A 20,465-nucleotide genomic window follows, 5' to 3' on the forward strand; every position below is an offset into this window, starting at 1 on the left:
GATTAGTAGGATTAGGGTGGTCCAGACTAAAATGAAAAAAAAGAGATATTATGGTGGAGAAAAAAAATCGAAGCTCTGGGCGAGAAACGCCGGTGGCCATGGCCGAAAGTCGGACAACGACAACTACCGTAACCTGAAAATATGTTTATTTTCAGGATTCATTTTCCCGTTTTTGTGCGTTTTCAGTCGATTCTGTCACTATCACAATTATGATTTTCCAACTTTTCTAGAGGAAAGTAGCAGAAAAAACATTTAAAAGTAGTATAAAACGAGAAAATAAATCCTGACAATAGGAATATTTTTAGGCTACTTTTAAAAGGGGATTCCGTTGTTGTGGGATTATCGGCGATCGGCGTTTCTCTTCCACATCTCCGATTTTTTCTACCAGAATAATAAGTTGTAGAAAATTTGATTAACTGTTAACGAAGTTTTTAAAACCTAACATTTAGGTTCTAAACTTGTTAATCGCTGTTCGTTTATATAAAAAGTTAGGCGCATTCCGAACCTCACAAGTAGCACCATTTTTGACGCATTGCTCAAATTTGGAAAACTTTCTTTCACTAAAACTCCAAAAACTGATTGAAAATCTTCACTGACAACCCGGACTAGGAATCGCAAATATGGCAAAAAACCGAGAAAGAAAAAAGCTAGAAAACACTTTCCAAATTTCTCACAATACTTTTGAGAAAAAAAATAAGGAAAAGTAATAACTGGGAGCTGTTTGTGTTGATATTATTCTTCCAGAATTCACTTCACTTGAGTGAAAAATCTTGGGTCAGCATTCCAGTCATTATTATAATGACTCTTTAAAAGGGAACACTTTAACGATCGCCTGAAAATTATCATATTGAAAGTATGCATTGAAAGTATAAGTAGGGAAACTCAAAGATTTTTCTTGAAAGTCTTCCAACTCTTTGCTTTTTGAAAAAGTGGTTAAATATTTTTCTATCAGTCTGAAAATTTTCAAATCTTTATCATTGATAGGTATTTTTTTTTTTTAGTGAACAGCTGTTAACGTAGTTAAAAACGAACTCACAGCTCGGATTAATTACTAGGGAATGTTGTAGTTGGAGTGTGAAACTTCAAGATGAAACCATCATCATTCGAAAGCTGATAACAAGTCTTCATCAAATTTGTTTGTTTGTGCTGAAGAGCTATCAGTTTCAATAGGAACATGTCTCAAATTTGACTGAAAAAACTTTCTTTTAAAAATTCAAATTTTTCTTTCCATCCGAAAAAGCATTTCAAAGTGTCACATCCCAGTTACAACCTTCCCTAGTTAGTCGGCAAAACTTTCAGAAAATTCAAAAATGAGTTATGCAGACGATTGTGAAAACAGTTGACGACAACATAGAAATCGGTGAGATCTTTCAGTCGACCGTTCAAGACCAACCAGTGTTCCAGATACCCCGTGAATTGAATTTCTGTAATACAGGACTTTATATCGGATGAATATTTGTATATACACTGGCCACGTGTTGACACCGTAGTATTCTTCACACCTAGTATCTTGAGACAGCACACAACAATTGACACCTCATGTCGTCGATTGGTTACGGTATCGTGCTGTGACGAAGCACTTCACACCCATTATTCGAATCCAACTAACTATACATGACACGTAGTGACCCCCTGTTACTTCTGGAGCTCTCATCCGGATGAGATGACATGAATAAAACAAACTTTCGCATCCCAAAATGAGAGATATAGTCAAATTGAAAGAGAAACAAAGAAGTTCGGATAGTCACACGAAGGAGATGAGGCGTGAAATTGGACATGCGCCAATACGAGGACACCCAATAGCAATGAGAGGATGAGAGAGAGATAATCTAGTGATCATCTCATTAGGAGTTACATGGTAGTGGATGGGTGGAAGGTGACAAGGAAGACTATCAGTCAGATTGATCTAGGAAAACTTACGCATTAGTTTACAGAGTGGAGGCGATAAAGTGTGGAACGGATTACTGATGATAACAGTAGATTATTCAGTCAGATTAAAAATCATGTATAAGGATAATTGGAAATCAGAAACTCTTTGAAAATTTAAAAAATTGAAACCACAAATGTCATTTTGCCAGACTAAAAATGTTTAATTCTAAATCTAAAGCAAACTATTAGGTTTGGCAACCAGTATCAAAACTAAAACAATGTTTCCTAAAATGTCCTGATGTTGATTTTTTATAGTAGATTTATTACGGAATCGTGTGTTTATATGGAAATTTTATATAAACCCAATATTTTTTAAACTAATCAACTTCACAAGAACTCCGGAGGGTTAAATTAACTTTTTCGTATAACATTGATTTCACCGCTTTATGTTTATTTGAAGCTACCTATTTAAATATTCCCAGGTACCTTTCATTATTGCTATCTCTCTTTATTCGACCTCTCATTTGTTTTTCTTCGGCTGTTGCCATCTGTGAGCCGTTCCTTAATTGGAGCAGTAGTAGTAGCAGAAGGTGTTCTTTGAAAGAGCGTGTCGAAGGACCCATGCATATCGAAATATAATGCAGAACCAATACCGTAATAAGCACCTTTGCTCACCGTATGTTCTCACTGATTGCGTAAGTCGTCTCGCTTACGACACTGTATCTTAATCTCTATCCCCCTATTTTTGGACATTCCATCTGCTCATTTTCTTCTGCTAGTTACCTATCCCTTGTTACCGTTTTTATTGTTCTAAAATGACCGCAAAAGTGTTGTATGTATCGATGTATCGAATTTCAGGAAGCACACATACCCGACGGCAATTAAAAGTGTGAAATCAAAACTGGATGTACTGCATACACATACAAGTACATATACCCTCTAAACATAATAGAGATAATAGCCGTGTGTCAGGTATCAAACAAATCGCCCCCCCCCCCTTCCCCAATGATTTCACAGGGGGGGGGGGGGGGGGGAAAGGGCATTCCAATAATTGCATTCGAGGACACGATCCGTGTCTTCCGATTGAGCGTTTTGCTCTCCCGTCGAGAGAAAAGGAGACAAGGTGTCAACTAATTGGTATCTATTAGAAACGGTTTGAATAGACATACACAATGCTTCCCAAACCTGAGATTCTTGAGAAAAGAAAAGAAGAGGATCATCTGACCTCTTCTCACAAGGAAACGTCGTCTTTTGATAGCATAAAAAAGTTGGATTTCGTAGTGGAAGTCATTTTTCCCCGAAACCAGACTTCTAGAATAACGATACGATGTTTGGAGCAGAATCAGAAAATCTGCAAAAGACTCGAAATGTGTATTCGGTAGAAATTTTTTAGTGCCCTACAGTTTTTACCGGCCCGGGTCTTTGGGGAACCTGGGCTGAATTTCATGGTGCTCCGAAAATTCAAAATGATAACTTTAACAAACAATCGTTCAATATCAACAGAAAAAAGGCAACCAGGCAGGCGAGACGGAAAAAGTTTTACCCTGGCCCTGTCCTGGGGTTTAGCAAGTATGGTCAGCACAAATATCTATCTACTATTTCTATGATCTACCTAAACTATCTTGTTATCTTTAAAAATCCTTTTATCAATATCCATGTCATATCCATGTCACAATATCCATGACATTAGATAAGATTGAGCGTTCACAGAACTCGACCATTGTGATCCCACTACCTATCGCATTACTTTTTGTCACTTTAACAAAATGAATTCTGAAAAACCAAGATTTATCACACCCTCTCTTCAAACAGTTTTGATCAGCTAATCACCCTATCAAGATGGTATTGTATTCGTTTTCGACCGATTAGACACACCGGTCACAGAATAAACAAGAGGAGGAAGGTGTCGATAAATCGGTGTGCCTAATGGATTCAGATTCGGATTCTTCTACTATTCTTGATTCATCGTCTTCTGATCTACCGTATATTCGCCTCCTTCCCCCTCACACTCCACTTCTTAATGGGGTTGGCTGGGGGTGTTTTCTGCTGTGATACGAATTAGTGACGATGATGGTTAAAAGAGAAGATGAAGATGAAGGGTTGAAAATTGAACAACCATCTGGAATGGTGATGATGAAACACAGCGAGTAAAGATCCCCATTTTCTTTTTGTTTGAGCCCCATCATGAGTTTTGTGGATGACTGCATCTGCTTCTACATCCTAAAGGCAAACCAGGTAGATATTGGATACTGGAAGAGGGGACGACTACCACAAAGAGCTTTTCCTCTCCTATACACAAAACCACTCACTCAGTTTAATGAGCGTGTAATTCGACATCAAACCAATAAGCGATATGGATGTGCCGGCTAGAATACCTCATGATGCGTCATCTCGGATGACGTTTCATCTACAAAGACTACGGTAGATGGAAATCGATACAAGTAGTTCTTCGTTGCTTCTTTTGATTGCTTGGTTCTAAATTACTTGTACTAGAATTGAGCAAACACTTGTAGGGGGAGAAACCACTTTAAGTGGGAGTACAGGTACACAGAGGGAGATCACGTCGGTTGACACCCAATCCAGGAAGATACTATCATCAATGGGAAATCATTGCAAGTACTATTCTCTACTACAACCTGTCTTGCGTAATAAATACACAGTATCATAATTACTTGAGCATATCCCAGGGAAAAGAAACCAAGACTTTTTTAGAAATATGGAATTCTATTTATTAGATCTGTCGAGAGGAGATTATCATCAATAATAGATGTTTTAGATTTTTAATATTTAGAAAAGAAGAAAAATAATACATTTGGGTAAGAAGTGTCCATCAGATGAGTGCTCGAAACGCCGCTAGGTAAAGCTATCAAAAAAAGGAATTCGAGCGGAAAAGCGGCGTAGCAATCACCTGTAGATTGTAGAGGAAAAAAACATCAGAAATCAGGAGGTGAGGTTCAAAGTGGTTTGTTGGCAACTGGAAATAGGGGGGAAAAAGCTCGAAAGAAATTAAATTGGATGGAGAGCGAGATGGTACCGGATAAAACGAACATTGGAGAGAGGAGAGAAGGAACGTTTAGAATTTTCGTTCTTTTGACATGAACGGTTTTTGAACTGAGATGGGAAGAAAAAAAAGACTAAAGAAATAATTACAACTGAATAAAATAAGATTTCATTCAGATTGAGATGTCGATGACTTCGGGGAAGCTTCGCTTGGATCTGATCTTTCGCTGTTGACACTGCCAGAATCTTCCTCAGCTGCAGCTTCGTCATCGACTTCTTTCTTCACTTCCTTCTTGGGCGTCTGTTTTGGAGAAAGAGATTCATTGGAGCAAGGTGAACATTGAGAAGGAGAAACTTCGGATTTGATGTTGAGGATCTCATCGATGCTCAGCTTGGATCTCTTCTTTTTGATCTCCTCATCATCGGCTTCAACCTTCACGCTTGCTTCTAAATTCTCATCCTCTTCTCCTTGACAGTTTTTCATTGAGTTCAGGAAACTGTGGAATTGCAAAAACATCGCTGGATTCATCATGAGCAATGGATTTGACGACGCGGCAGCAAACATATCAAATGGAGTTGTGATCTTTGGAAGAAGGGATGGCTGGAGTTTGGAAAGATTACTCTTGCTCAGATCCTTTGGTTCGTCGATCGGACTTGGTGAATCTGTCATTGAATCGTCGAAGTCATCATCTGATTCCGACATGTCAGATGCGATCTTTCTCAGTTCTACTCCAGTCGTATTCATCCTGAAAATATTTTGAGAGGATGTTTGCCACAAAAAACGTAAATGACACTTGAAATGCATCGGGTCAATTATTCTCTTATTTCCAGATTATATGGCAGTAGAAGAAACAGATTACATAGGATCATAAGGTCGAGAAATAGAGAAGAAACTTCCTTGATCCGTTTTTAATTGCTCTTGTCTTCTACTACCATTACAACCAGACAAAGAAACTTTGTTGACCAAAAGTTTTCTGTTTTTTTTTGCTGAAATTATAACTCACTTGTTCTTGGCTGCTGCTGCCCGATCTCTTTGCCTTCGATTCTTGAACCAATTTCCAACTTGCATCTGTGTCAATCCAGTCGCACTGGCCAACTCCTTCTTCTTTGGTGGATTCGGGTATGGATCCTTAAGATACCATTCTCGAAGAAGTGATCGAGTTCTCTCCTTGAAGCAATGTGTCTTCTGTTCTCCATCCCAAATAGTTCTTGGCATTGGGAACTTCTTGCGGACACGGTATTTGTCGACGGCACAAAGGGATCTGAAAGATAGATGGATGTGTTTTTCGAACAATGAAATAATCCCAAATCCCTCGATGTGTTTATAAACATCTTGTCATGTTAGTTGTCGGCTAGGAGTCAAACAAATTATCCGATTAACAAGCCAAGGCACTGTACGCTGCACATATGGTACATGTTTCTTTTAGAGGTTAGCTCTTTAGCCGGTAGTAGTCCCATACACATACAAAATCAACGCCAATCAGCTAATTAGAGGGCGCATCCCTTCTTGCGCGGACACGATGCGACAGACGGCATGCGAGATGGCTCTAAAAGCTACCTCGTTTTCTTAAGGTGTCAAATTTGTGGTATTCATTCGTATTGTCGTCGCTTCTCTTCTGGTGGTCAGGATGAGAAGGATGACCCGAAGTCACAAAGAAGACGATGACGATTAGCACGCATTTACCGTTCCCTCGATAGTGACAAAGTGAACCTAATTTGAAAAATGGATACTTGAGATAGAAGGTGTGGAGGTATTCGGATGTATTCGGTGGGAAACGGTCATGAGATCTAGATCTTTCCCCCAGGAAAAAACCCCTCAAGATCATTTCAGACATGACACGCCAGATGCTATCCTGCCTTGTTTTCTGATCCTCTTGTTCTCACAAATCACATTGTTCTGTCGCTCACGGGTATCTGTCTCGTCTATCAGTCCTATCGATGTTAGAACGATGCGAGAAAGACCCATCTTCTCCTCTCACTTAACGCAAATATTGTCGGACAGGATTGCAAAGCAAAAGGAGCCGGCTCCTTTCTTCTTTCTCACTCACTCACATACAATAACGCCGCGCTATACCCCCATATGTTACCGTAACTCGCACTAATGATAGCTTCTTAAGACAACGAAGAAAAGGGGATCCGAACTCACTTTCCACGATTCTTCTCCTGCTCTCGGTAATGGGCTTCGTGCCACATCTCTTGAAGCTTCGGATGGTACTCATGTGAGAATTTGTTGTTCTCCAGAATCGAGTAAAGCTCTCGGAAGTGACCTGCATGAAAACAAACGAGAGCTCTTGCTCGGAGGTACGTCTCATTTGCGGACACCTGGAATTAGGGATGAGATTAAGATCTATGCTCCTAGGAAAGAAAGACTGTGTCTTACCTCTTGGACCGTCTGTGGGGGAATAGTGCACATGAATCGGAATAGACCGTCAACGTCTCCTTCGCTCTCCAGTTTCTTACAGGTTTTCACGATCTGAAAGTTGATATTGGAAGTTGATAGATAGGGAAGATGTCTCATACTTATGATTCTCCTTTATAAAGCATTTTTCAATCATTTTGTGTAACAAGAGAAGGGGATGAAAAATGGAATTTATTTTTGCACTTTGTTGCAGAAGGCGAGAAAGAGAGGAGACAAAAAGCAATAAAGTTATGAGAAGACAAGGAGCATGATTGGATTGAAAGTAAAAAAAGAAGAAGGATGAGAACGGAAGTAAGAAGAAAGGGAGAAGAGGAAAAGATACGTTTCAAATTTGATCAAATCGTTTTCTTATATCATTTAGCTTTCAACTCTTTTCTCTTTTACTCTTTTCTTTGTCTTCAACTATTCTGATGTCTTCGCGGCCTACTTCTTTGATGGCTCACCACTACTCTAATGACACATATATTTGGGCGCTATCATCAAGAAGAAAAAGAAGAATTCTACTAGAAATCAAACAAAAAACTAACCTGGTCAACAGTCAAATTTGAGGTTGTTGGTGATGATGGAGCAGCGAGGGATGGTATCACTGGCATAGTTGGGAATAGAGATGGAGTGGCTGTGGATCCATTGGCTTGAAGTGCTTGAAGCATCGCCAAATTTCCGGGTTGGAACATTTGACCCAATTGGGAGAAGTTACCCAACTGGGACATAACCTTCGAGAACTGTTCTGGAGTGAACATGTTCGCGAAGGGTAGGGGATTAGGACTCGGAGACAGTTTCCCTTCTGGGATCAATGACTCAGAGTCACACTGGAAATCAATGACAGTTGTCGGAGTCAGATTGCCAGGAGGATGGGGGATGTATCGAATGAGTATGGTGTGGTTGAATGTGTATGCGCTCGGCGCAACGAATCTTTCTAATGATACGGGGGCGGAGTCGTGAGAGACGCGCGCGGGTTGGCTGCCTAACCCTCATACTGAAAACCCCGCCCCTTCTATTGGAAAAGAAGAAAAAGGGATGCAAGTCTAAAAGAGAGACGATACTGATGACTTCTTGTCCCTGGGGTAGTGGGTAAGTGAGTATCATTAGGAAGCTTTTGTTTAACTACGAAACTAATCAGGGGAACTGCAGGGGCCGGCGACGCCGAATGGATGAGGAGGGAGACGCAAGATAAAGATGTCGATTGAAGTTGTTGATGGAAAAGAAGAAGAAGCTTCTTGCACAATTATTCGGTCTTCTGAAAATGGAAGTTTCAATCTCATCTTCAAATTTTTCACTGAGTCTCTAACAGTCCCCATATTTGTAACCATAGATGGAACATCAGTTCGCACTTGCCCAATATCTCCACATTCATTCGTCAAACCATGCTCCCAAATGGTCTTAACAGCCACGTGTTTATCCAACTCGTCTCCCCATCCTAACACTTCCAATACCGTACTCCTTTGTATGGCATTGATGAACATTGAGTAAGAGAAAACAAGTACTCAGTTCTCCTCTCGAGGCGCCAGGCCCCATCTCGATGGATGATTTGAAAGAGGTCTCTCTTTTTTTTTTTTTTTGCTGTTTCGCTAATGGCATTTATTTAGTGTTTCTGTTTCCTTCGCCTATTACCACTTCTTCCAATCACACCGCCCCCTTCTTCGACCCCTTGCCATTAGTTGTTTTCAGTCAATTTCGGACCCTATAAGTGGCGATGACAGCTCGCTTGAGTGATTAATTGATTAGTGTGGCAATTGGAGAAGATTCTTCAGAAGTGGATCAAAACAGTGAAATCAGGGGGTGTTACGGATTACAACCAATAAAACAGTAATAAATAAATGATCCTTATATTTCACCTTGTAAAGCGGTCTTCACCTTGTCACGGCAAATGAACAATAGAGATTCAATTACCAGGTGCCCCTGGAACTCTCTACAAATCGGCATATTTCTACCTTTAATTATGCTCGTTACTAATTATGTCACATCTCATAATAGGTGGAGCAGATGGCTCGCTTATATGGGCATCTGGCAGAAAACGATACTATCTTACAAACTCTTTTGAAGTTTTCAACTATCTAGATTTCTGTATTCGGTACATCTATGTAGAAGGAATCTACTCCAAACCTTGACCGTTGTCGCCATATTCTTTCCCCCGGTTAAGCCATTTAGCGCGCGCCACTGATACCAGGATTAAGAATCATGCGGAAGATCTGTATTCTATCGTTTTCTTCATGGTCTTTTACATCGTCTTGTTCGTTACACCATCTCCTTCTTTTCTTCTGATTGATCAACTCAAATCGATACACATATCTAACCACCGTGTCGGGGTTGATTGTCACTGAGTGGTGACTCTCGGGATGTTTGCTCCTCGCGCGTGGTTGTGAGAAGGGGAAGAAACACATTCTCTACCGTAATCCATCCAAGAAATTTGATAGCTGTAGGCAAAAAAGGTTACGTGAAAAGAGTCAGGGATTAGGAATCACTGGTAATGCTTACTAGTTTCGGGTTACAGTATCAGAGTGGTGCCTCTAGGATCTTTCAGTTTTCTATTTGAAAATAGATACAACAGAAGGAACCTCAATTAGTGAGTCTATTTAGGAAAAAGCTCAATTAGGTCATCTGCAACGTCATTCGTTACGCAATAGGACGGTTCCTTGGCTTTCCCTTCTTTTCCCGGATGGAACCCATCCACTCGACACCGGTGTCACCATCAATTTGGATGGTCGCCGTTTTGGAAGGGGACCCACTTATCCTCATGTTATCCAAATATTACGCCATAAGCTTAAGATCCTTCAACTCCTTAAAACATGTGCAGTAGCAGTAGCAGCAGCTCATCTATTTTAATTGGTTACAATTGACTATGTAGCTCTTATACCAACATCGTCGTCATCGGATTAGGGATAAGGGGTAAAGAATCTTGGTGGGGAAAAGCCAAGAAACGTGAGAGCTTTTCGGGTTGGAGAGAGATGGCGTGTAGAATCTCGACTTACTTGGTCTCTCGTTTTTGAGTACAACACCAAGAAAAACACGATCATTAACCATCCACAGCTCATCGAATGGTACTTATATGTATGCATAAACTTTCTGTTCGCTAGAAGCTAGAAGTATGCGCGCGAAACAAGTGTGCGCAAGGTATTTGTGTGAGCAACATACGGGAACCTCCTGATTACCATTTATTGATACATTGTCAACGGTCTGTATATCGGCCACCTATTTGTCCAAAACGACGATCAGTCCAATAATCCGTGTCAACTTCCGGTCCACCTTTTCGAGACTAAATAACCTTTTGTCCCTTGAAGAAGAGGAAAAAGTACAATGGAGAAGACGATGTATAACAGCGGGGTGAATTTAGAGTTTCAAAACCCCGAGAAATGCTCCGGAAGCTATTATCCGGCTCACGGACGAGAGTTGACCTATGACTGAAAATTTCGAAAATCGTGTTGCAAAAGTTGAGGGAAGTTCATAGAGCCTGATAGGTATAAAAATGCGGTGCAGGCAACATACAGAAATCTAGATAGTGGCTTTCGCGTTCAGGCAACTCTAATTTTACTGTAGTATTACAGTCATATACGTTTGAGCGCCTTCTGAAGACGTTCGGAAAAAAAACACCGTGAAGAAGGTTCTTCTAGAATTGTCCCATCTTCACATCATAGGTCATGCACCTGCCCTTCGAACGGTTTGGATCGTACAGCAATTGTTTTAACCTATCAATTTGACTTCGTTAAACATGTGTTACGCCATCTGAGCTCCATAATCCTCAGCGCAACATTTTGATACACATTTAGATAACATTATTGTAAGCTAACGATAACTGTGCATTTCTTTCACCCCCTGTTGCTAGAGGCATGTCGAGATTCATATCTTGATCGTTTTCGACAGGTGAGAATATGTGTAGATTGTCAAGAAGAGATGCATCTGGAAATTTGACCCATCGTTTGCTTCTTTTCCTTCTTCTTCTTCTTCTTGGCTATCCAAATGTGCTACGGTAATTGAATGCTCATAAAGACCACCCCGCGCCCGCATTTCGCGCTCTTTTTGTCATTGATGGGGGACTCAGTGAAAAGACAAATACAACTTGAGGCAAATTGGAAAATGTAGAAGAAGAAAACGAATCTGAAGAAGAAGAAACGAGCGCCACTAGAGCAGTGATATAACAAGTGTCGTATTTGTTGCTCTTACCGTATCCTTCTCTCTTTCGGCAATTGCGACTGCTATACGAGTCGCCGGTTACAAGTGAATAGGGACAAGGAGAAGAGTGAGAATGACAAGAGAGGTAGAAAGAGCTTCCCCGACAATGATTCTTCATTGAGTTGACAAATATCAGGTGATATCAGCGAAACGACAGTTCATGTTAACATATCACACTGTTCGGTTTTGAAACAAAGAAAAGAGGGGTTCTGTAATCGAAACAGATATTATGATAACTGATAAGATCCTAATAAAAAATAATGAGTGAGAGGGATGAAAGATATTAAGAGGACACAGGTTTTTAAAAATATCAATATCCATATCGATGATTTGGTAGTGTCGGGGTCAGAGATTTGAGACCGCGAAGTTTCATCTAATCTCAATCACACCCAGATTGACAGCCTAGGCTCCAACCGTGCTTTGGACAGAATCTCCACAAATCCGGGACGCCACAGTGTAAAAACCATAAATGCTCGGAATGATTATTTCGGAATTTTCAGAATGTCGAAAATGGCGATTTTCAAAATTTCGAAACTCGGGAAAATTCGGCAATTGTTAAACTTCAATTTTTAAGCTAGAAATCCCACTTTCTTCTGACACAAGATGCCTTTGATATACCGTAGTCCACGAAGCTCTCCGCCGAAGATAGTCGGAATTTTCGGAATTCCGAATTCCGTTCCGAACATCAATGCCATAAGCTCTGACTGTTCTATAGAAATTGGAATCAGTAGAAACATCTAAGAATCTACATTTTAATATCTGAAACATAATCGTATAGATCCGTCTCTTCAACTCCACCTTCAGCAATAAACTGATAGAAAAAACACTCAATGCTTCCCATCTGAAATGAAGTTATTGTTCTCTCCTTTCATATTTTTTGGTCTGCTTCTGACTCCAATTCCATTTATTGCATGGTCCGTTTTCTTCTTCCTTTTCCATTCATATTGTACCACCACTCCTCCCAATTGTGTCATTCATAAACGAAAGGGTAGCTGGCTCCCGGCCGCCAATATGCTACCTATTTTGCCTATTGTTAATACAACTTCCGGCAGTGTATACCAAAAGAAAGAATAAGAAGGAAACCCTTCCGTCATCGTCCCTTTTCAGGTTATTTCTTCACCTGAATCATCAGAATCAAGTGGTTGCCGGTGCGCGAAAATGAGGGGGAACGATGAAAAAGTGTGATAGTTGATTTTTATTTACATACAGTTTCAATTTGCTTCTAGAGTTATAAAAGTTTTCAGAAAAGCTCATAAAATAGGACTCCAAGGAAAACAATCCACGAGTTCAAAAGATAAGACACTTTTGTAGTAGTTTCAACTGATGGCGATTTAGTTGGAGTTGTAGTCACATTGACCAAATTCTCAGGAACGAAGAGTCGATCGCTGTAGGTCAAGAGGAGATCCAAAATAGCTCCATTCGTCCAACCAAAACCATCCTGAAACACCGTTTCTATAGTTACTCAGAACTCTACATTACCCCTCCATACCTGCACATCGTACTCTCCTCCAGATCCCGGCGCCGGGTAGCTTCCGATGACATTGTACTGAAATTAATTAATTGAGAGTTGATTTCATTATCTTCCGGTGGAACCTTTCGAAAAGAAAAGTGTGAAAGCTCAAGCTGTCATCACAGATTTATGGTAATTTGTGCTCACTAACAACTTGTCTTCCTTTTGTGTGCGACACTAGAATTTAGAAGGGCGGCTCAAGAGTTGCTGACAGACGGGGGGCCTACGGGACTCCAATAAACACACCCCAAGCGATAAGTGCTTCGATAATTGGTGACACGAATGAACATGCAAATAAAAAGAAAAAATTCAGGAAAGTAAAGGGAAAGGGAATAGACCGTTTGATCCCCCACAAATGTTCTCATAATCAGAATTTTCAGTTTCAAATATACAGAGGTTAAGTGTGAAGAAACACCACTCAACCCACTGATAGGTGTGAATGACACCTAGTTGAGACAAGTGTTCTCAGTTTGCTCAGCACGTGAAATAAGGTGTGAAATGTTAACTATATCCAAACTGTTAATATTCTATGTAGGACTGCACTCAACGATTATGGGGGAATTGATCTGGCTGAAACAGACACTTCGGAAGACGTGGCAACTATTTCGTTCTCGGGATCCTCAGTTTGATTCATTAATCTTTTCTGTTCAAATTGTATCGATCAAGTAATCGTAGGTGTTCAATCATCCTCCGTTTCTCTAACTATCGAAATTAAGAGAAGACAATTGAAAAGAAGGTATTCAGACGAAATTGACAAAACGATGATGAACAAAAACGAGAGAAGAAGGTCATGATCATCGATAAGTGGTGCCAATCAAACCAATGCCATTCCTTGCCTTTCTCGGTCTTTTTCTCGCGCATCGAGACCTATTGTCATGGTAGTACTGTAGTAGTGTTAGAAAAAGAACCGCTTTAGTCAAGTGATCCTTCACTTTTCAAAACACCGGGTCTTCATCTTTCACCGCACCTATTTCGACAAAAATCAACTTCTCTTCCCAATGATTGACCCTTACTAGGTAAGGGATACAGTAATAGCGTCACCTGTCCGCGCCGTCTAAATGATTCCGGTAAGCCTTCCGATAAACATCTTACCACATGTACCATTAACTATTTTCTCTCTGCAGGGGCCGGCTGCAGGTAGACACTATCAGGATTGAGGCCATGGCGGATTAGTGACGGGAGTGAGGTAACAAGTCAACACACAATGACATAATGGATTCCTTTGAACGGAGATGTTATTTTTCTATTGTACACCTGTTACCCCGTTACCACCCACTTTCGTTCGGTAAAGAAAACGATTGTTACTTAATTGACAGGGTTTGGATGGAACATCATCACGGAACTTGTTCATGATCATTTAGGGGAGCTTCATTCTTATAAGATAAACTGATATTATTGTCGGATTAAAAAAAGTGAGACCTGAAAATCTCGGAGACGGCGCTCGTGCCGATTTACGAGGGGGCGGAGCAAAAACGGATACTGTAGATAACAAATTTATTTATGTGAATGTAGTGGGATTTTTTGAACAAAATTTTGACTTCTTGGTATATTAGGTTGTTCAATAAATAGTGGTCACTTTTCTTCAAGTAGTTTTTTCTTCAAGGAAAACAAGAATCATTGAGAAATTATTTCGCCATTGGAGTTCATAACTTCTTGCCAGCGCAACGGAAGTTGGGCAATTCCGTTCGCGTAGAACTCTGGCGACTTAGAGGCAAAACAGTGTTCCAAAAATTTCTTGACATCCTTCCGACAAGGACTTTCTCACCAGCAAGACGATTCTGGAGAAATCTGATATGGTAGTAATTAGCTAGTGCCAGGTCGGCGGTGTACGATGGGCAATGCAAAACTTCGATTCCTAGAAGATGGAGTTTGTAACGGCTCTTCGAATATTTGTGTGGTTTTTCGTTGTCATGCAAAAATTTCAACACTGAGCCTCTCTAGAGGTGAGAGCGATGTGCATAAATACCACTTTCTATTTGAAAGCAGTAGAGCCAAAGTTGATGACATAGGAATCCGGAAGCAGCTTGCGGTATTTTACTTCAGCACTGTCTAACCGAATCGGAAAAATCTGATTTTTTCCTGAAGGCTGCCTTTTGAGACCGATCCCACCGTTTCCTTTGCAGAGCGCCACAGGTGTTTACTGGCATTGTTAACATACAGTACCCGTTCATCATCTCCAATGATTGTTTTGTTGACCCTGTCCGTCGTCGGTTTCCTGGAGAGGAGAGAAACGGACAGGGCTCATCGGACCTTTTTCTAAAAATTGGTCAAAATGTGGGGAACGACTTGATGGACTCTCCGAGCTCTTCCCGTTTGAGGAACAAATTCTCAGGTGTCACTTTTTTTAATTCGACAATAGGCACGAACATATTTTTCTACTATTCTCCCATACACACTTATATTTTCATCAACTTCATCGTCTCAACTGCTCATCTCGATCATTGGATGGGCTCCTCTAACCTACCGTAGTAGATATTCGGAGCCCCTTCTACGACACCAAATCATGCCGCTTCAGGGCACATACACGCGATTTAACACAATCTACATAATCGCAAGAATAGGCGAATCTGAGAAACGATGCATGTGAAGAGCTTATGTGTTAGAATGGTGGCGGACCCTCTTAAAATTATATTTACATATGATTTGGAGTGGGAAAATAGAGAAAAAAGACAAGAAAGTGGAGGAGGATGTATAGTGATGATTATGATGATGACGGCCCCGGTCGGCGTGATGTAGGCTCTCTATTCTTTCGTCGAGTAGAAGAAACTAGGAATTCGAAACTTTGATGGGAAGAGGAAAGGGAGACAATATTCGGGACGAGTGATAAAATTCTAGAACTTCTAGAAACTAGAAAAACAAAAAATGTTTTGAGTACTCTCACCCCAGGTTCTAGATTAATAGTGTACGAATTTAGGTTAGAAAAAAAAGCATTACCGTAAAGCTTTTATTAGAAGAGCTTCCCAAACCGCCAATTTTGAGCCCATATATCTCAGTTCTTGTAAAGGATATAAAAAAAGAGTTAATTGACAAAATATTTATGATCGAGTCAATCATATTTTGTCAGTTGATCACTTTTTGATATTTTTCGCAGGAACTGAGATAGTTTTACTCAAAGTTGAAAGTGGCGTTCCATTAGAGCGTTCATGGTAGGTATCGAAATAAAAGAGGTTTACGAAACATCTCAATCGAGTCCTTATATTGACATTTTTAAATCTGTACTGTGTAATTTTGAAGTTCACCAGAAAAATTGATATCCTCAAAGCACGCTTCAGGTTCGAGATTTTGATGATTTTTTTTGAATTTTCAAAATATAACAAGTAGTGAATTTCAAAAGTTTAATTTTCACATCAAAGTACTGAAATTTCAAAAATTTTTGTGAGCCACGTGAATCTTTTGAATCTCCCAAAAGATGGACCGTTAAGTTTTTGGGAGCAACGTGTTTTTTCAACAAATATAACAGAAATATTAACACTTTCTGAATATTTTTCCCAAAATTAAAACTTTTGAAAATCACTACTTGTTATATCTATTTTTTATAGTTTATAACTCCTTGAGTTTTCTTTATCATTTCCAGAACTAAAATGTCTTACCTTCTCCCACATATGTCCAGTTTCGTAGAACACTCGGAAGTTTCCCATAACCCATTTGGATGCAATGAGGAATCCCTGAAAATCAAATTGATTAGATAACTCCACATGGTCAAAAGGGGGATTATGAGAGTTAGCAGTAACTTAGCACCTCCATTACAGTATTTTGTGCGGCCGAGTTCTTTCAACGCCACCGGTCTTCCGGTTTAATTTGGTGTCAACAACAGATTGGTTTTCACACTATAGTGACACATGGACATTTGGTGTGCTCTTACAGTTACACTACATATAATTGTCCTCGTGGTCAATGTACACAAGTGGGTACCGGTGAATAAGATGAGGGAAAAAAGGATCAAGAGACATGAGCAAAAATATTTCTTGAAACATATACAGCTAATTTGAGCCTGCACTAAAAATCTAAATTAGGTTCGTCAACCATGTTTTTCTATATATGTACAACTTTGGTTGGTGAGCAATCGGAGTAAACAAAAAAAGATTTGCTCGGATAAGTTACATTTGTAAATTAGAGAGGGATACTTTAGAAAAACATACCAAAGAGGTACGTTTTATATAAGTACGAACTTTTAAGTGCTTTTTCAATTACTCTACTTGCAAAAGAACGATACATTGATACCCGAGTTATTTGCTCAGAGACCATCCAACTTATGTTCAATGACCCCGTTTACCCCAAGTATTTTTATAAGGGCCTGGGAATCTTTTACCTTATCTTGCATTTCAGGATTTGCAGACTTTCTCAATCCCTCAATAATCATGTGATTGTTTGGACTCCAACCATTCGGGAAATCCCATTGCTCAGAACTTTCTTGAGACATGGATGATGGAATTCCTCCTGGATAATTGAATACTCCCATTTTCTGAAAAAAATCACTCAAAATGACAAAGACATAATCTAACACTAACATCCATATAATCGAAGACTTTCTGAGATTTTCCAGTATTAAGGGTGTTATAGCAGTTAGTGAAAAGTGGAACCGCAGTGCTAGTGTAAAATCTTGGATTGTGAGATTGGGATCTCAGGTTGTAGTCGTACCAAGTTCCATCCGTTTTGTTATAGAACACATTTTGAACAGTATCCCGGAATACCGCTCTTTTGTTTCGGAAAATTTGGGAATTGGTTGTATCTCCGACTTGCTCGTATAGATATTCCATAATGTCCATATTCCAGCAAATAAGTCCATTTAGATCAACAGGCAATACTTTTGTTGTCTCGATGTTTGTCAAGGATTTGTAATCAGAAAACCATCTTGTGGAGAAATCCCATCCAGACTCGGCTGCACTGGCAAGATCCTAGAGAAGTTCACAATTTAGTAACTTATCTAACAGAACTCAACTAACCTGATAGAACTGTTGTTTATCTGCACCATTTGCCAATTTAGCTGAGTTTTGAGTATCAACTCGGTAGGACTCTGGTCTTGGCACATTACTCGGAGTTTTATACTGATAAACCTCGTATTCTTTTCCATTCAATGTCACATTCACTGTTCTTTTTTGATTCCAGAAATTCGATTCTTTCAAGAGAGTTGGCAAAAGTTCCGCAATGAAATCTTTGTCATTTGTCGCCTCGTAAAGCTCATAAACCATTGCAGAGAGAAGGGGAGGTTGGGATCTTTGAAGATAGTAAACACGCCCTCCGTTCGGAACAAATCCGTGTTGATCTACCATCGTTGCCAAGTTCCTGATCATACTCTTGGTGGTGTTATACATCTCGCATGCAATGAGCCCCTAAAAATTTTATAGAACTGTGAAATCTTTATATGATCTATTACCTTGATGATCCAATAAGCATCCCAATAATAGAACTCTCGGAATCTACCTCCAGGAACAATGAAGTGATGAGGAACATACAATAATGAATAGCGAGAGTTGTGCTGGACAATGGTTGGATCGATTTTACGGCACAATGTTTTCCAGATCGCATTCAACTTGTAGGCCCATTCACGAAGCTGCGGATCCAGAATCGTTGCTAGTTTAGGAGGTTTTTCCTGCCAGTCATCCGGAGTGCAAGCAACCAATTCAGTTCCAGCAGCACTGAAATATTGGTTCACAAATGCCTGGACATCCGTCTTATTCAAGCTTGAAGCTGATGAGTTTCCAAATTTAGCCAGCCATGCGTTATACACTTCCACTGAAAGTTTTTGCAACATTTTTTAGCAATTGCTTCTGTGACTCACAAGGATCTTGCTTCATCGGCATATCAACAAACTCTTTCGAATCATTGTACAGTGCATGATAGTTTACAGCATCCAATATCGGTCCATTGCAATATATGAACCTATAAACATGCAGTGTAATTATTACAAAAGAGAGTAGAACTTACGAATTATTTGAGTTTGTTGAGTCACAGACGTGGATCTGCAAAATAGAACAGTTTTATTCTTATAGAGACGATACAACTCACTTCTACTTGAAATGACCCATTTAGAATGAAACATAATAAAGCAATTGAAACTAGAAAACACCACCGGGTTAGCATAATTTTCAGTATTGTTGTTGCCAAGTTAGACGAATCGTGTTTTTTGAAAAATACCGCCCCTGGAATCAAAAATTATGAAACATGTGATAAAAATGAAAAAAAAGGAAAATATGATTTAAAAGGGTATTTAGTTAGTGTAACGGTTAAGACTTCTTAAAACTGTTGTTTGAGATGCTCAACACTTTCAAAGACGATCAAAAATTGAAAAGAAAATGTGGGGTGATAAGGAAAAGGGCGAAGGTTTCGCATGCTTTTTGTGTGGTTTACGACTGCTCTGGAACAGAAAAAAAAGAACAAAGAATGACTGAGCTGATACGAAATCTGCAAATTTTTTAGATTCGAGTATTCATTTGGAAAACTATAATGTTCAAAAAGTTGTAAGACTTGAAAAGAAAATAAATGTACACATTTGGGTAGAGTGAAAAACAGGATGTACTAAAAAAATTAAATTTTGTTTAAAAATGACATCAAATTTGGAAAGTGGATCAATTTTATGACTCCCAAAATAAAAATTACTGGAAAACCTGTATTAGAAGGGCTTTTCTATTGTTCCGAGGTACCTACTTTTATTATAGGGGCCCTTCAATTAGAGGGGATCTTTCTATTTTCGGGCCGTTTATTTCGAAAATGTTCATTTTAAAAATTGGTGAATTTTCTTTCAAAATTCATGAAAACCTATCAATTTCAACAAATTTTTTTTGTGAAAATGTGGAATTTCCGTAACATATTTCACTGAAAACGGGGGTACCTTTCAATGAAGAGGTTTCAACAGGTTTCAATTTCAATTATATTTCGGGTCATCGATCTAGAACAGTGTTATTAGCCTATTTTTCGAACTAGCAGCTTCAAAAATGGCTGTTCGATAAGGCGAGGGTGAAATTTTTAATTTTGGATCCATTATATTTTCTGACTAAAATAACAAGATATTGCGCGTTTTTTGAGCTTTGATAAAAATGAGAAACTGCAAAAAGAAGGGAAACGAGAAATGATTTGTGAGGGTGTCTGGTTTCGAAAAAGAACACCAGGTGTGAGTTGTCCACCTATCATCTCTTCTCTTCTCGAAAAGTTTTTCATATTCCGAGCTGCCGAATGGAGGGAAAAACGTATCGGAATCGAATCAATTCGTTTGTTTTTCACTTTTAATATTTTTGACTTCCCTCTTGAAACAGAAGCGGAGAATTCAGTTAGATTATGTACGTGTGAGAGCAAAGAATTATGGAGTTGGGCTCAGTGAACCACAAGAATCAGGTGAGAAAATGAAGGCAATGGAAAATGAATTCCGAGAAAATCAAACGAAGAAACTTCAAACTTGCCAATCATGGGAAAACTGCAGTTCTTTAAAACTGATTTTTTTCGAAAAAGGCGGAGCAACTGATAAGAGAATGGTTCATATTTAGCAGATAAGAAAATAACTCTCAT

General features: G+C 39.4%; 3 protein-coding genes across 3 annotated transcripts; all 3 read right to left on the reverse strand.

The window, feature by feature from the left end:
- Positions 1–5,038: 5,038 nt before the first annotated feature.
- Positions 5,039–8,028, reverse strand: Cbr-ceh-32 (the record flags this gene model as incomplete). Its single annotated transcript, XM_002636542.1, has 5 exons — positions 5,039–5,615; positions 5,874–6,131; positions 7,016–7,191; positions 7,250–7,342; positions 7,816–8,028. The coding sequence occupies 5 exons, from the start codon at positions 8,026–8,028 to the stop codon at positions 5,039–5,041; spliced, it is 1,317 nt and encodes a 438-aa protein (XP_002636588.1).
- A 372-nt stretch (positions 8,029–8,400) lies between these two features.
- CBG27051 lies at positions 8,401–8,751 on the reverse strand (the record flags this gene model as incomplete). Its single annotated transcript, XM_045237490.1, has 1 exon — positions 8,401–8,751. The coding sequence occupies one exon, from the start codon at positions 8,749–8,751 to the stop codon at positions 8,401–8,403; it is 351 nt and encodes a 116-aa protein (XP_045100602.1).
- Positions 8,752–12,695: 3,944 nt separating this feature from the next.
- On the reverse strand, positions 12,696–19,046 carry Cbr-tre-3 (the record flags this gene model as incomplete). The annotated part of the gene is made up of 10 exons (XM_045237491.1): positions 12,696–12,893; positions 12,945–13,001; positions 16,556–16,630; positions 17,275–17,427; positions 17,474–17,860; positions 17,909–18,295; positions 18,340–18,698; positions 18,745–18,845; positions 18,891–18,925; positions 18,972–19,046. 10 exons carry the CDS (start codon positions 19,044–19,046, stop codon positions 12,696–12,698), a joined length of 1,827 nt encoding a protein of 608 aa, XP_045097795.1.
- Positions 19,047–20,465: the final 1,419 nt, after the last annotated feature.

The sequence above is a fragment of the Caenorhabditis briggsae genome, assembly GCF_000004555.2.
Source record: "Caenorhabditis briggsae complete genome, chrV, whole genome shotgun sequence".
Classification (NCBI taxonomy): Eukaryota; Metazoa; Nematoda; class Chromadorea; order Rhabditida; family Rhabditidae; genus Caenorhabditis; species Caenorhabditis briggsae.